General features: G+C 40.5%; 1 protein-coding gene across 4 annotated transcripts in view; it reads left to right on the top strand.

Moving 5' to 3' along the window:
- Positions 1 to 16,517, top strand: part of ARMH3 (armadillo like helical domain containing 3) — a 125,850-nt gene that overhangs the window by 52,525 nt on the left and 56,808 nt on the right. For all 4 annotated transcript variants that reach the window (XM_071748486.1, XM_071748484.1, XM_071748485.1 and 1 more), the window contains exons 21-23: positions 6,627 to 6,709; positions 6,839 to 6,965; positions 9,529 to 9,604. In XM_071748486.1, coding sequence (XP_071604587.1) covers positions 6,627 to 6,709; positions 6,839 to 6,965; positions 9,529 to 9,604 — 286 coding nt within the window. The remainder of the gene's footprint in view (positions 1 to 6,626; positions 6,710 to 6,838; positions 6,966 to 9,528; positions 9,605 to 16,517) is intronic.

Genomic DNA, 16,517 nt, shown 5'->3' with positions numbered 1-16,517 from the left:
TTTTCACATCACTGCCTGTGTTTAGGTGGGAACAGTGAGTGCCAGAGATGGGGACTACATAAAGAAAGTAAAAGGTTGGAAGTGAGGTGGCCTACTCAATGGATCCTGGGAGCGATGGGTTATACCAGCATGTGCTCCAGCCCTCTGGAAACTGTTGTTTCTCATTAAGAATACAGTCTGCTTTCATGCTGAGAGTCATGGGGACAAGAGGGAACAGCTATAGAGTGCTGAGATGCTGGTGGCAGGGAGCCTGCCAGTAGCCAGCTGCTGTGTGCCACCAAGCTTAGGTGTTGGGAACAAGGTGTTTGTGTGCCTGTGGTGGCAAGCAGGGAGGCAGAGGTGGCAGCCATCTAGCTGGGTGAGCTGTTACAACTGTGAGGAGGGTGCTGTCTCCTTATCAGAGCAGAGGGAAGGAGCTGAAGCATGTTGAACAGCGATGTTGACAGAGCTTTCATTGCTTCACCTGCTCCCCTGAGAGGGACCATTGCAGCAGTGGTGCAACAGCCTTGTTTTCCAGTGCTTTGGCTGATTGATGGGAGGCTGCAAGTGCTGTCGCTGAGTAATTGGTTCACTTGTCCAAGGATGCTGGGATAGTTTATGCCTGAGGGCATTCTGGTGCATTAGTTTGTAATAGCAATGTAGATATTTCTCGGACATGCTTCCTATTCCTACTGCTCTATCTGGAAACTACCTCTGTTGATTCCCTTCTGTCAAACCCTATCTGTAAATATTAATTTCCTGCTGAGTTTGTTTTAATCACTGTTCTGCTGAATGTGGCCTGATCTACAAGCTTTTAACACTAGTTCATCTCAGTGTGTTGTGTTTGAGCCTTCTACGTCCCTACTTCTGAATTTCTCTTCAGGTATTACAGGTGATTACTCTGTTTCATGGTCTCTCCTACTTATAACAGCACAGTGGCATATGTGGTTATCCTGTGGTTATGGTATTGCCATGTTATGAGAGTCTTTAATGTCCAGGTTCTGTGCTGTACTTTCTCTCATGTAAGGGGATCATGCTGAGTTGTGGAATATGGAAGAATGTTACAAGAAAGTGTTTTGCACTATTACTCTTCAACGGGCACTTGATGTTGTCCATTTGGAGATGTAACAGTGAGCATAGGTGGGCCTTTGGTCTGACCAGGTGTAAAGTCAGGGCTGCCTTCGTTTATGCCTCGAGTGCTGTTGTAGACAGAATGGTGCTGTTTTCTTTTTAATGTTGGAGGAATTCAAACACAGAAAGACCAAAGTGCTGCTTTCTGAGGAAATCAAATCCAGTTTCTTCTCAGTTCCAGTTTAGTGCACTAAGACTTACTGGATCTGGCTCACCATGTACTAATGTAAGTGGTATGAACCTTGTCTTGAGAGTATATACATGTGAACAGGCTGGCTCTAAGAGATCCAGGGTGGTTACTGTGCTGCTGGAGCTCGCAAAGGCGGAGGATTTCTCTGCAGCAAAAAAGTGTTCCCTAGATGTCATTATCACCTGCCCTGTGAAGATATGTGGGTAGGGATCATCCTAAGGGGGTTGTGTGTTGAAACATGAAAGCAGGACACTGAATATACTGTTGGTGGTACCATGGTAACTTCCAGAGAGAACAGGAAAATCACTGCTCTTCCCAGTGTGCCCTGAGAGCTGGAGGGCAGAAAACTGGAGGACTTCAGTAGAGTACAAGATCCTATTAATTGATGTTACACTGCAACTGAGGAGTCCTTACATCTCTCTTTCTCTTCTGCTCCTTTGTTGAGGGCCATTATATGCACCATTAGAAGATTTTTGACCTGTAGGCACAGCAGATTCAGTGACAGAAGCTTCCATACTGTGTTCAACCCATCCAAGCTCTCATTGATGTGTGTCTTAGGGCTGTTCTCTTCTGCTCTGTTGTGCAGTAACATACCAGAGCCTTCTGATGCTCTTGGCAGAGTCTGTGCTACATTCTGACTTGCCCAAGGGACGATACTTCTTTTTTTTCCTTGCTTCCCTATGTAACCTACCTGCATGCTTCTGATGCATTACACGTGATCCAAAGAGTGAACACTGAGACACTAAATAGAACAAAAACTTTATGTGAATCCCAGATGTGCTGGGGCTGAATATACTTATGTTTGAAACAGGGCTTATAAGGAAAGAAAGTAAGTCTGGTAGGGGAAGGATGGAGTTGAGTGCAGTTACAGGAATTACCTTGCTGGTAGGAGAGGAGATGCTGCCTGCCCAGGGTCTTACAGAGGATTGGTTTGAGGGAGGGCAGCAAGTAACTAAGTTGCTCTTCAGCAGACAGACTGGCCACAAGAGCTGATAAGGGGAAATGTCATCCCCAAAAGCAGCTGTGCAGCAGAGGAGCCAAGAACCTCTTTCATTTCAGTAATTTCGGTTTAAAAAGCAGGGAGGGTATCTGTAAAAGCTGGTGATGTCACTTTTCATCCTTTGACTATAATAATCCTTAGGGGAGAAAATTGCCTAAAACCAACCTTGTGTGCTTTACACCACTTTCACATATGGCCAACCATATGGCTTCATGTCCAATTTAAGTGTCCACTCAATATATTTTTCTGCTTGGTTTTGAGGCTTTAAAAGTTCAAGGCTGAGTTCTTTTCTTGTTGATTTAAGAAGCATAGCTAGTGTGCTCAGGTCAGGTCACAAAATGAGGATCCTGAATGAAAATGCTAAGTCGCTGCTAGTTACAGCTTCCTGCTTTTGTTGCTAAAGAAGTTCTAGTGACACTATTGCACTATGAAATTATGAATGTTTCAAGACTTGCCACAGTGGGTGTATTGTGTCCTGGTAAGGGGTGATAAAGACAGGTATCTTTAGAAAAAAAAGGCTCTAGAGGCTATTGGAAAAATTATGACTTTTTTTCCAGTTAGTGTTGAAATATATTTCATACCCAAACTATCCATCACTGTTAAATCCTACAAAACAAATTGGGATAATTTGGACGAGCCCAAGCAAGGGCCACAGTACTGTCTGTCTGCACAGCTGAGCGCTTGAAACACTGCTCCTTTGGGAGCAAACATGGATAAATTCCTGGCTAGTGTGAGAGGGCAGCCTGCAAATGGGATATGAGGGAACAGTTGATTGCAGCAGGGAAAAAGTGACACATCTGCTTTGGCTTCAGATTGTTCAGGAGTAGCAGCATCAGTGCCCCATTTTTGCTCAGGGGAAGAGGGGCGCTCAGCCAGCTGGACCTTTACTCTGAAGGTTTTATTTTGTATGTGTAATTGTCACTGAAAGGCACTGGGCACAGGAAGCTATATCTAAAAGTTGTTAATCCTCAAAACTCCAGGGCATAGCTGTCCTCATTTTCTGCACAGGGTCTGACTTAAAGGCAGAGTACAGAGACACAGGTAGCCATAGATTTAAGGGCTTTTTCTCCACAGTGTTCCTGTTTCTTAGAGCCACTTGAGCAGAGGCTGGTTCAAAATGTGCTGGTATGGAAAAAGATCAGTGGCTCTTTGAGCATAAGTGCATTGTACATCCCAATTAGGAGCACTGCAGCTTTTTTTAGGATTCCAAACAATTTTTAGGTTTCCAAACAATTGGGTAAATTTACTTATGAAGGGCAGACAGTAACTAAACCTGGTGGATTAGCTCTTCTGACCAGCTCTGAGCCCAACACTAAGTTTCTTCTTCAAGTAAAGCACATCTCTCTTCTTCCTAGCTCTCAGGGAAGGAACAGATCAACTATCAGTGGGCTGTGGAGCCAAGGAAATCAGGTATAAAGATTGATTTCAAGCAGTGCTAATTTAGAATCATAGAATTTTCAGGGTTGGAAGGGACCTTTAAGATCATCTCATTCCAAGCCCCCTGCCATGGGCAGGGACACCTCCCACTAGATCAGGTTGCTCTGAGCCCCAGCCAGCCAGGCCTTAAAAATTTCCAGGGAATGGGACTTCCACCACCTCTCTGGGCAACCTATACCAGTGTCTCACCACCCCCATGGTGAAGAACTTCTTAATATCTAACCTAAATCTGCCCTCCTCAAGTTTGAAATCATTCCCCCTAGTCCTATCACTACCTGACATCCTGACATCTTAAAAAGTCCCTCACCAGCTTTCTAACTGTAACAGGAAAATTAAATATGAGCAAATTCATCACAACATCTGGAATGAAGTTAGGGGCTATTGTTGGAGTGGAACAGAGCAACAGTTCTCCTTGAAGTGTTGTCACCAGTGCAAGTGCTTCAAGGTGGTATCTGAGAAATACTGTATTGGGCTGTTGTAGTGTACTTGTCTCTGTCAGCTGGTGAGTGTTTGTTCTCTAGATAAATGATGGTTACACAGTTTGTTCTAAAAACTGTCTCCTCACCGTGGGCAGCTTTCATGTTCACTATGTCTGTATCTTCAGTGGTTTCTTGTCATGCTGTGAGATCACCTGCTGGCAAGGGCCTTTCAGCAGCGCTCTGGTAGAAGTGTGAGAGGCAATGGCATGAACAAGAGGCTTCTCACCACTTATTATAGGAAATATAGAGTTCTGCTACTCTGCTTTCAGAAGCCCCAGCTGCTAGTGGTTGAACAGCAGTGCCTGGTCATGAGATGTGGCTATATGTGGACTTGTGTGGCTGGGGAAGAGATAAAACCATGGTTCTAATGATTAAATAGGGAGATGGCCAATAAGCTGCTGTGACAGAGATGCAGGGCAGCTGACCTCAGTCCAAGGCACTGACTGCAGGAGATGCTACTTTTTTGCTGTGGAAGCTCAGTTACCTTGGCAACCTGTTTTTAGCTGGATCTCTGCTCCAGTGGAGAGCCCATCTGTACCTGTTACTTGTTTTGAAATGTCTCTTTTACAGAAAAATACCTGATATGAGTATTTCTAGAGATGGATTATTGTCACATCCAGGCTCTGCTTTTGATCTGAGGAGTTTCAGTCTGATGATGAGGTGATGATGGTATGGGGAATTCTGTGGCTGAATTGAGATGGTATTAATATAGCTGCTTCATGAGGTGGGCTTTTGTCATGGAAGGGAGAGATGCTACTGCTGATGCAGCTCTGAAACATAAATCATTTGTGTGTCTGGAGTTTGCAGAGAACTTTGTTCATTGTGGTTTGCAGTACAGCATCAAGCCACCAGCTGGTAGATGACACTGAAGTAGCTTTGTCTGCCATGAGGAAATGCCCACACTAGGGCTGTAGACTTCCCTTTTGGGTGGCATATATAAACATATGATACTCCTGGTGAGCTTCTATAGTATTGGAAGGTACTGGCTGCAGGACAGCATTCAGGATCTGACGATTTTGTTTAATTCCAGGTTTTACCAGTCTCTTAACATCTGTCTTTTTACTGAAGGTTTTTTTTGTTTTACCTTTTGTGAATACTTTGAAAACATGGAGCGAGGGTTGGGGGGGGGGGGGGGAAATCTAAATTTTGTCCTTACCTTGTTCCTGTGCTTTATCTCATCCTGTTTCATGGCCTGTACCTTTGGATGAGGTGAATAAGCTGTTCTGTATTTGCTATGAGGTTCTCCCAAACCAGAGTTGGTTTTCTTGCAGTTTACTGGGTAGTGTGTAAGACTTGTGTAATGGTGGGGGCAAGAGCAGATTAACAAACTCTAGTTGTATCTGTAAGAAATTCCAGTATTGTCTGGAGTTACTGTTAGATGGAGCTACACCAACTAGTAGGTAAATAAGAACCATTTAAAGTCTGTATAGTGTTCCAGCTTGACTTTGCAGGCCACCTAATACATATGGTTTTAAGTCTTGAAAGCTGTTGACTTCAGAACAGAGAGTACATTAAGAATCTGTTCCAGGAAGGCATCAGCTTTCAGTCCTGAGCAGCTTTAATGCAGAAGAAAATAACTTTCTTTTTAGAAATTTTCAGGAACTAGAAAAAACAAGATAAAAAAATTGTTTTATTCAAGTGTGGGAAATACAATTGTTTGTTGTGGTCTGTTTGTTTAAAGCTCTTTTATACAAGATTTTTGTTCATTTCCCCTGTCACTGATTGATTTTTGGGTGGTTATAGCAGGAGCTTTTTTTGTTGTTTTAAGATAAGTGTGAACCAGATCTGTAGTCTTTACTGCACAGCCCTAGATAACTGACACAATAAAGTACTGTATCCTTCCTTGTACCATAGCTACAGAAAAGCTATGCCATTTTTGTTACTTTTTAACTACATGTATCAACAAAAGTGACAGTTTGGGGCTGACTGTGCATACATCATGTTGGTGATCTATGAAGCTGAAATGGGACAGTTGGATTCTCCTACCCCAAAGCTCGCTTCAGGATTTGGCAGATAGAGAAGTCTTCTGTGAACCAACTAAGCTAACAAGAGAATTACCTTGAGCCTGAGAAGACTTGACTGGGAAGTCAAGGAAAGAGAAAAAATGTTGGACAGTAAAATAGCTGTCGCTTACTTGTCCAGAACAGTATTTTAAGAAAAAAACCCCAACCAACTCAAACCAAACCAAAACCAAACAATAACAACAAAAATAGAAAAAAAACCTAACAAAAAAGCCAAACCCCAAACGAAAAGCAAACCCACATGTAAATAGATGTATTTCTGAGAGGTGAGCAGCTGGCATTTAGGTTAGTTTATACTAAATAGTGAAAATGCATCTGTATTTAAATTAATCATTGAGAATGGTTTTGCTTCTAACTTTATTTAAAAAGTACTTATTGTTTTCTTCCAGCTTTGATCAACTTGTTGAAGTTCCTCATGTCTAATGAGACTGTGTTGCTAGCCAAGCACAACATCTTCACCCTTGCTCTTATGGTGAGTACAAAGCAAATCCTCTTATTTTAAGCAACACTAATCTTGAATGAATAGTTTGTATTGTTTCTGTTGCAGAAAATATTTTGTGTAAATATCCCTACTGTCATTTCTTTTCACTTCCTTGTATAGGTTGTGAACCTGTTCAACATGTTCATCACTTATGGAGACACCTTTCTCCCCACTCCCAGCAGCTATGATGAGCTGTATTATGAAATCATTCGGATGCATCAGAATTTTGATAACCTTTATTCTATGGGTGAGTACTTCCTGACTGGTCAGGACTGCTGTTGACTGGAAGTGAGGGTGATAGTGAAGGGATGTTTGTGTCAGTTGTTAATTTATCAGGGATAAATTTTTTAGTCAGAAGAAAGCTAGAAACAGATGCATTGCCCCTCTAGCAGCCACTCACTGTAGCTGGAAATAAAAATGAGTTGGCATAACTGGGTATGTTTCATGCATGTTCATGTGGTTTTGCACCTATTATGACATCTTCAAGTCAGAAGGCTGGTACATGCTGCAGAACCAGCCAGCACAGAGAAACACTTGATGCAAACAAGAATTTGGAAACAATCTGAGAAACTTATAACAAGAAGCTTGCTGTGCTAGAACAATCACATGTACTACACTTATTGATAAAACAAACCAAGAAAACAGCCCTCACAAACCTGCTTGCAATGACAAGTGAATCACTGGGCTGAAGAAACTGCCTACTGGCAAAACAGGGAGAAGCTGGCATCTTTCAAAGAGAGAGGCATGCTGGAGTGCCACCAAGTGACACCCAGCAGTGAAAAGAGTAACAGAGGAGAGCAAGGAATGCATGGAGGCATCAGGCAGTGTATGCACAGGAACCTGCAGTCAAGGGTAGCTGAATCAGCACTGGTGTGGTGCCTGCCTGTTTGAATCTGTGAAGGAAAGAACTTAGCTGTGTTCTTTGTTTGCTTTGTTGTACAAGGACCTTTCTTCCTTTCACTCTGTTTCTTTCTCAGAAGGATTGCCCAATTAATATCAGGAGTTAATATAAACATGTAAGGGGAGTTAAAGGGCAGTGAGAGACAGTTGGCCACAGCACTTCTGATGTGGGAGAGAGCCATCTTGACCTAAAAAAAACTAACCAAATACTTCCTGCGACTCCAGACAAAAATGAAATCCTCTTTTGTACGAACTTCCTACACTTTTCATTCCTTATATAAGGGCTCACAGCATTTTTGTGCCATTTCCTACTGCCAAGAATATCATCTAGTAAGATGAGGTGCTTTTACTAACCAGTAATTTTGCAAACCTTCTCCTTAGGGAAGCTGAAGGAAAGTGGAATGGAAGAATAATGCACTCAAATACTTACGCAATTGGGCTGCAATAAGCACATCTGACCTGTTGAAATAATTAATTTGTCACATGAATGTTTTCCATCCTGCTACACAGAGCAAACTCCTTTGTAATAATGTTTTAGATGCCTGAATGGAAACTATCTTTCAATACATTACTTCAGATATTCAAGTACAATATCTACTGTTTGACAAAGTAATGTTGCTTAGAGCTGGCATCTTTTTTTTTCTGGTGATAAGGTAGCTCTGTCTCAAGTTGATGAAAGCCACAGTTTAACCAGCTGTCCTGACAGCTTCTCTTTGTTTGTCAGTCCATCTCACTGGAACTACAGTAACCCTTCTGTCCCCCAACCTTAGGATGTTTTTAGTACATATGAGAAAGCTACTCTATCTTTTAGTTTTCTTGTTAACGTGGTTGAAATTTTCTGTGTTGGGAGTGGAGGTGGAATTTAATTTCCTTTTTTGGGGGTGTGTTTTTGTTTGTTTATTTGAATTCTTTGTTTTTGTTTTGTTGTTTTGCCCTGAATCTGAATTTTATCCAGATCTGCAGGAGTGAGAGTTTATCTCACACAACAGTAGCCATGAGTATGTAGCCACTGTGCTTATAGGTTCACTTGTAGGATGCATGTTTCTAGATAATCCTAAATTCAAGTGTCATGCTGTTCCTTCACTCCTAAGGTGAAGGTCAACCTTTCTTGTAGAATGTCACCTCCAGAAAACCCTGTATATACAAATTCCTAGAAAATTCCCTTCTAATCAGGCAATATGGAAATTAATCCAAACATTTGCTACAGGATCTGTTACTGTTTTGGTACTTACCAGGAGACGTACAGGTAACTGCCACCATAGAAACACATACAGAGTGTAACCTAAATAAATATTTTTAGTACTCTGGCAGAACTGGATTCCCTAGAAATTCTTCCTATTGCAGAACATTTTCAAATGTGTTCCCAAGTCTGTCAGAGACCATCTGTGCAACAGAACAACACCCTTGTTCCTGCAGGGAGTGTTTTTCTCTAGGCTGGTGTATAATTCCTCCCTGTGATTCCAGATAAAAAGGGATGTAAAGAATCCATTTCTGCTGGGATTAATGTAAATTACAGGATGCAGTACAACTCAGATGGAACCTTGCATAAGTAGGATCCAAAGGAAGACAGTGGTATGTGGGATAAAAGGTATCCTGGGACACTGCCTTGTTTCTGGGGAAAATGGACTTTAGTATGTGGTGATGAATGCAGTTAGGAGCAGACCTAGGCACTTCTGTCTCCTCTGCTTCCTGTTCACAGCCATTTTATTGTTCTGCTCACTTCTTCTGTCTTCTTGCATTTCTTAGAAGGGCTTTGAAAGGAACTTCCGCCCTGAATCGTTGTACAAATGATGACCTCTGTTTTGATCTGATTCACAGACTGCCATTTACCCAAAGCAAATTTTTAAAATGTATTGGATTAGAAATCTATCGGTTCTGTGCCAGCACAGTTAACAGTCTTTTCCTTTCAGTTCTAAGGCTGTCTACCAATGCTGGTCAATGGAAAGAGCCTGCAAGCAAGGTGACCCATGCATTAGTCAATATTAGGTAAGGAGTAGAAGTTAATAACCATGTTAGAGATTCCTGTGTGACTGCATTCTTATTGTGACACTTTCACATTTGTTGTACTGAATTTGGTTTTGAATTTGTTCTCTTTGTTGGGCTAAATTGGTGCTCTAAACAGGGTACACTGAGATAAAGAGAAGATCACCAGGGTTTGATTATCCTTTGCCTAATAATTCTCTTGGCTCTTCTGTAGATTGCATGCTTTCAAAGCATGGCACAAGCTGTAATGAATTAATCCTCACAGCATTCTTGGGAGAAGTTATACAGTAGGGAACAATGCTGTGCTGGCAGAGCAATTGTGGACCTAATGGATTTCTGTTGGGTGATTCTATTGCAATTCTATGAAGGGGACTATAAGCCAGCTGGAATACGCAGCTTTGAGACCTCTTTTAACACTGCAAATTTTTTGTGTGTTTAAAACTCATTATTTAAGGGCATTTCAGTATTCCCTTGAACCTCTTCCTCCTGTTCAAGGGCAAAAGGTATGCTCTACTTGTAAGGCTAAGGAATGTCTTGGGGTGCTTTTGTGCTGTATTCCTCCACAACAGCAGTGGTTTCTTTTCCTGGTTTCTGAATCAGCTATTACTGATCAAGCTGTGTGCTGGACAAGAGAGGCTCATGGATTCAATTGATTGGAGGAATGTTGAAAGAGAAAATTTACTGTTTATCTCTGGCTTATAAACAAACCATAAAAGATACAAAATATCAGTCCATGACTTTCCTAGTTGCCCCAGACACTTGGTGTCTCTGCAATACCAAGTAACCCAGTACTGCTACATTGCCATTGCTTGTCATTTTCCTCACTACAAAAAAAGATTGTGTAGGACATACTCTCTGAGGGCATCTTTTAAATCAATATGCATCTTATGTGTCTATTAACCACCTCAAACATTCCCTTAGTAAGCCTGTACGCTTAATAATATCATGGTTCCAGATTTATTACTCCAGAAGATTTATTTTGCTACTATCCTTATTTTTATTTTTTGTAAACAGACATAAATGACCACTCGTGGGCAGATAATGTACTCAAAGTGAAGCAGCAGAACAGTTAGCTGTTGGCAAATTCATGTAATTTAATTTGACACAAAGTGTCTGCCCTGAAAATTCTCAGTAAACCAAGGGAGAGAAGTCTAAACTGGGAGGGTACAAAAAAACCAAGTGGTCACAGGGGGTTTCTGCTCACCTCTGGTTTGTACAACAAAATTTGCATTGGCTCATTTCCTGTTTTACAAAACAGCTGCTTTTGTAAAAAGATCAGCATGCGACTGAGACAAGATACAACCAAAAAACTGACACCTTGATAGCCCTCCCTGGACATGTCCTGTACATGGTGCTGTTTGCAACCAGTGAAGCTTCTAACATATTTCTCTTTTAGGCTTTTGGTAGCTTTTCCTGACTCACCCAGCTACTCACATATGTTGAAGCTTCATATGGTCTTTCACCAACCTTGGAAATCTTAATGGGGAACTACCTTTTATTCTGTAAAATTAGGAAAGGTCTAAATTAGTGATGATTCAAGGCCTGGAGAGGGATTGGGATTCAGAGAAGATAGTCTGTTTGACTTACATTTCCTCTCTCTAAAAAAAAAAAGAGGGGGGACAGATATTTCATGTAGAGGTTTGTTTTCTTCTAATGGTAAATATATACTGCATAGATTTCAGGACAGCCAGTTTGTTGGAAGTTGGAGAAATCCAATGGTATTGTGCTTTTATGAAGGTGATAGTGTGATGTTTCAAAGTGGTGACTAGGAATAGGTATCTTGTGGTTTGGTTTGTTTTCCTTTTGCAACTTGGTTTCCCCCTTGAGTGGTCTTAGAGTACTGTTTCTTATTTTATGAGCAATGACTACCTGTTGGGGTTGTTTTTTTTTTTTTCTTTTTTCTTTTTTTTTCTGTAACAGTGCACTGGAAAGTTATGCTTTCATTTATATCTTAATTTCATTGCAACAGCTACTTAAAAATAAATCAATAAAAAAATAGCAATTCCATATCCTCCAGTTTTTGGTGGCAAAAGTTACAAAAGTGAAGACATCTGTGTGTGCATGGGTGTGGTGGCTTTAACAAGTATCTTAAATGGGGTTCAAAAGGGCATCTTCTGATTGCTTATGCAGTGAGGAAGGTGGCAGCTGAATCCCTGTATTCCTTTAATCTTATTTATATTTCTACCAGGAGGGAAGTGGTGAGGTTTTTTATGACTTTTCAAAGCTGCAATGCATTTGTGTTAAAGGAGTAACTGGTGGGGAGACACCTAAAACAGTCCTGCATGTACCTCACAGTGCTGGATTGGTGAGGTCATCTGACTAATTCCTTTAGCATAGAGTCAGGATTGAGTAGTACCTAGAGCATCTTTGACACGTTAAAACTCAGCTGCAGAGAGAGATCCCATTTTGTGTATCCTATTAAGGTATTACCTATATTTTTGTGTTGAACCCTATTCTCCTATTTGTTACTACTGATTATCTGATTTTTTCTAGTCCTTACTTAAGTGAAAAGAGCAGCCACAAAAGTTCTTTTTTGAGTACTGAGAGACAGGGAGCTGTTCCTACCTTTTCTCCATATCTCTCCTTTTTACTGACAATTCATAATTTCTGTCCAGTCTTAAAAAATGCAAATTTATAGTTAACAGAATAATAATAATAGCCTTATCTGTCTGAAGCTTTACATACCATACTGGAATGAGTGATCCCTGTTTCTGTCCTGTCACACAGTAGTGATTATGACTTCTGCCTGTGGATTTGTCTCTGTGGTTTACATAAATGATCAAGACATGATGGACTGCAAGATAAAGCTGCAACACTGATGGGGTTCAAATAAGAAAGAAGCTGCAGCAGTTAGTGGTTTGAAAACTCACCTTCTTACCTATGAGGAAATAAGCACATTTTAAGACAAGTAATTTTTTTTAAGCTAATGAGCCTCGTTATGATAACATTGTGCAGGTTTGCATTTAATGGGAACTTTATTAACGTAGGGTTCCAAGGGTCATCTCCTGATTGCTTATGCAGTGAGGAAGGTGGCAGCTGAATCCCTGTATTCTTTTAATAGACTTTGTCCCGATCAGGGTTTTTTTCAAGGTGAATAAATAGATTAATTAAATTGTTAGTAGACTGCATTTTTCCCATTGTCTGAAATTCAGTCCTATTATAATATTTAAAGTAATTTTATTTCTCTCATTGAAACACTTCTACCAAGCAGAAGGTAAGCTTGTAGTATAGGACTAGATGTTAGAAATGTCTAGGTGTTAGAAATTAAAACTTTTTTAATATTTTTAATTTGCTGCTGTAGCACTGCAATCCTCGCTTGTGTGTTTTAATATATTCTTCATCTTGAAGGTACTTCTGTTCCACATGAGCCACCCTGTGTGATACTCTTTCCATGTGCTGGAGGTGCTGCTTTTCCAAAGGGTGTTTTTGGGGTAAAAAAGTAGAGACTGGGGATTTTGGAGGGGCACTTAGAGCATTGTGTGAACGTGTAGAAAGTAGTTGTGCTTGCTGTCAGTCTGTGCAGGAGCACTCTTGAAGGAACATGTACAATTTTATTTAGGTGAAAGAAGGCCAAATTGGGCTGTCCTTGCTTGTTGTAGGATGCCTGGCATCCCTACTCTGAAGCTATAGTTCATGTTAAATTAACAGCACTCCACAGAACTGCATTTGTTGAAAACCTTGACAGAGGAGAAGCCTCTGTTCAGATGTTTGCTAGAAAGTGGGCAGCTGCAGACAGTCCACATAGTACCTTTGGCATTGTTCTGCTTTGCAGCAAGGAATTTAGCATCTGTTCATGGGGAGAGAAGAGCTAAATGCTGCTGACCCAGTCATGTTGTAATGGATGTCTATAGCATTTGTGTATGAAAGGGGACCTCTGATAAATGCTTTTGTATGGAGTGGAGGCATATGGATTACAGTTAGCTGAGACTGTGTAAATATATAAACACATTTATTTTTTTACATGCACTTCCCTCTCCCTGTCTGTGTAGACATAATGGACACATGCATATATTTCTTGCCATTATGAGTAAGAGAATGAAAAAGGGAGGGCAAGCTTAAAGCCTGTTTATAAAAATAAATGGTCAAGAAAATCTATGTGCCTATATACACACACACACACATATATATATATATATATAAACCCTGGATATTTGTTTATATATGAATACATGTACAGACATAATCACAAGCATGCTGATACTTAGAAAGCTAGATATATTTATATATAAAGCACACACAAATATCTTGATAATGGGGCTAATGTAAAAACAGAATTTCAAAGCTGAAAAAGCCAAGACACTCTTTTGTTACCCAATTCTCTGAGATGCACCATGAGTGTTGGCTAAGGATGCTCAGCTGTTGCTCCTTTCATCAGTAGCTGCCAGCAGCAGCATCATGCTGGGTGTGTACGTAATCCCTGGACAGTGGAGAAGGGCTGAGCAGCAGAAGGTGCTCGGTCAGGCAGGGTAGCCCAGCATCAGCCAGAGTTCATTCCCTATCAGTTCTCAAATCCGCTTGTGATGGCTATGGGTGGTGGAATAACAACTCCATTGAATTGTTCACTGAGGTGTGTTTAATGGTAATAACCTCTGACGTGCTGTCACTGCTGATCAGTCTGACTTAACTCAGATCACAGGTTAGCACAATACAATACAAGACAAGTCAACAATTCTTTTTTATTTTATTAAAAAAGCAACAAAACCCAGAGAGAAACTCAAAAATGTATCTTATTAGTACTTGAAAATCCTAACGTAATTGTGCCAAGGATTGAATTGTTGACAAATGCTGATAGAAAACTACCAAGATTTATGCATTTAGGATATTTAAAGAATCACAGGTGGTATCCTGAAAAAACTGTGATGCAGAAAAACCGAAAGTGGATTCTAGATGAGGATTCTGGCCCGGTTCTAGATCTTTTCTAGTGACCTGTAGTCACTTTACTCCTTAATGAAGGAGCAAAGTTAGTTTCTTGTTGTTTCATGCTTCATGTGTTTCTTGTTGCATGCTTTTCTTTGTTACACAGGGAGCTGGGCACAGCAGCACAGTTCCTGAAATACCCTAGTGGTTGTAGCAGGGCTTGGTTACTCAGAGCTCATCTACAGCCACTCCTTGTTTTTCACCTGACCTAGCAGTATTCTACTAGGGAAAGTTCATTTGCTAGGAGCCACAGATTTTGATATGAGCGGATTCTGGTGTTATCTGTCACCTGAACAGAGGAAGCAGGTGGATTTAAAGAGAAAGACCTCACTTAAAGGCTGTTGTGAGCAACAACATCTTAACAGAATAAAAAACAAAGAAGCACTGCTATATCTGGGTTCATTGTTTCAACTTTTCATGGCACTCTACCTATGCCTCCCACATTTTTTATAATATTTAGGATTTTTCTCTAGTAGTTCAGTTTCTTCTACATTATCTGATTTCTTGTGAGAGTTGTGTTAGTTTTTAGTTACTGCTCTTTATTTACTAGCTGATTCATCTTGGTGTGCTTCTCTTAGACAGCTGTAGTTAGTTTCATTCTGCTGTAATTTTCCTTTCTCATTCATGCAGCCACTTAATTAAATTTTGTCTCTGCCACTGGCTTAAATCCAGAGAGCAAGCCTGTTACTTGATTGGCTTTGAATGGACCCGTTCCACTAACACAACAGTGTGGTTCAGTAAGTCAGGTGCATTCCAGGTCATGTTTCTTTTTGCCAGTAATTTCTCTTCCCAGGCAGCAGTGATTGAAGTAGAGTCTGACAATGTTAAGTCTGTTTTATCTTTAATGAACTTTTTTTTTTTCCCCAGAGGTTTTTTTTAAGAATTAATTTGAATTGTTTTATGTGTGTGATGATTTCTGTTTTCTAGAGCTGATGTTAATTTTGAGCAAAGCTCTTTGTATAGCAAGGAAATGCCTCTGTCTGAGATGCTATACCACAACTTATTTTATTCAGTGCACTTGAATGCCAGGCTTCAGGATCAATTTGTCTTTAAAATTTTGTCCTCATAGGAAGCAATGCTTTTTGGTTTTTGGATTGGGGTGAGGATGAAATGGAAGTGAATTATTCCTAGAATGGCTGCCATGCTTAACTGGCTTTCTTACCTTCATTCCTACATCTGCAATTGTATTTGTGACTTCTATCTCCTTCCTTGTGTCATGAAGTAAACAGATTGACCTTTTTAGAGCCAATTTGCAAAGTTCCTCTTCTGTTTTTCAGCTGCTCTGTGAGGATTGTGATAAAGGGGACATAACACTTGAGAGGGAGAACCCTCAAGGGATCCTCAAGGATCTGCAAATGCTTGGCAGAAAGGAAACTCTTCTGCATCCCAGCCATTGTTTGGCAGTCTCTTGCCAAGTTGAGCAAGTATCTCAGTTCATGTGATTCTTGCAAGGTGAGCATCTCACAGCAGAGTTTCCCACTTGTGAACCTTTGTCTTCCTGGCCTTTTTGTTGGAAACATTTCCCTTTTGAGATCTGAATGTTTTGGAGGGTTAGCCAGGATCTGTAGGCTACTTAGCAAAATTTGCTGAAAAATCTTATATCTATTACTGAAGTATTGCAACCCAGATTTAATCTACTCTGTATCAAATGAAGCTGCCCAGTGAATAGGGGAATTTGTGTTTGCAGATTTTAGTTACTGGATTCATGGGTGCAGATTGTGGGATTATAAAATTGAATTAGTTAAGCTGTTAGCAATGTGTATTCATCTTTAGAAATACAGTGTTTGGCACATTAATTTCTACATTTGTTCTATTGAACTCAGGGTCTGGAGCCTTGGGACTACCGTCAGTGGAGGAGAAAACTGAAAGAATTCTTTGTATGATTGTAGTCTTTTGTGTGATTTATGTGAGGGATTTTGCACTGCTTGTTCTGAAGAAGTGTGGCACCAGGCAAGAAGTTCTTTCTTCTTTTGCTTGCCAAATACTTTTATCTTTAAAA

This window comes from Heliangelus exortis, chromosome 7 (assembly GCF_036169615.1).
Source record: "Heliangelus exortis chromosome 7, bHelExo1.hap1, whole genome shotgun sequence".
NCBI lineage: Eukaryota > Metazoa > Chordata > Aves > Apodiformes > Trochilidae > Heliangelus > Heliangelus exortis.
The sequence above is the reverse complement of the archived record's forward strand: the minus strand, read 5'-3'. Positions and strand labels throughout refer to the sequence as shown.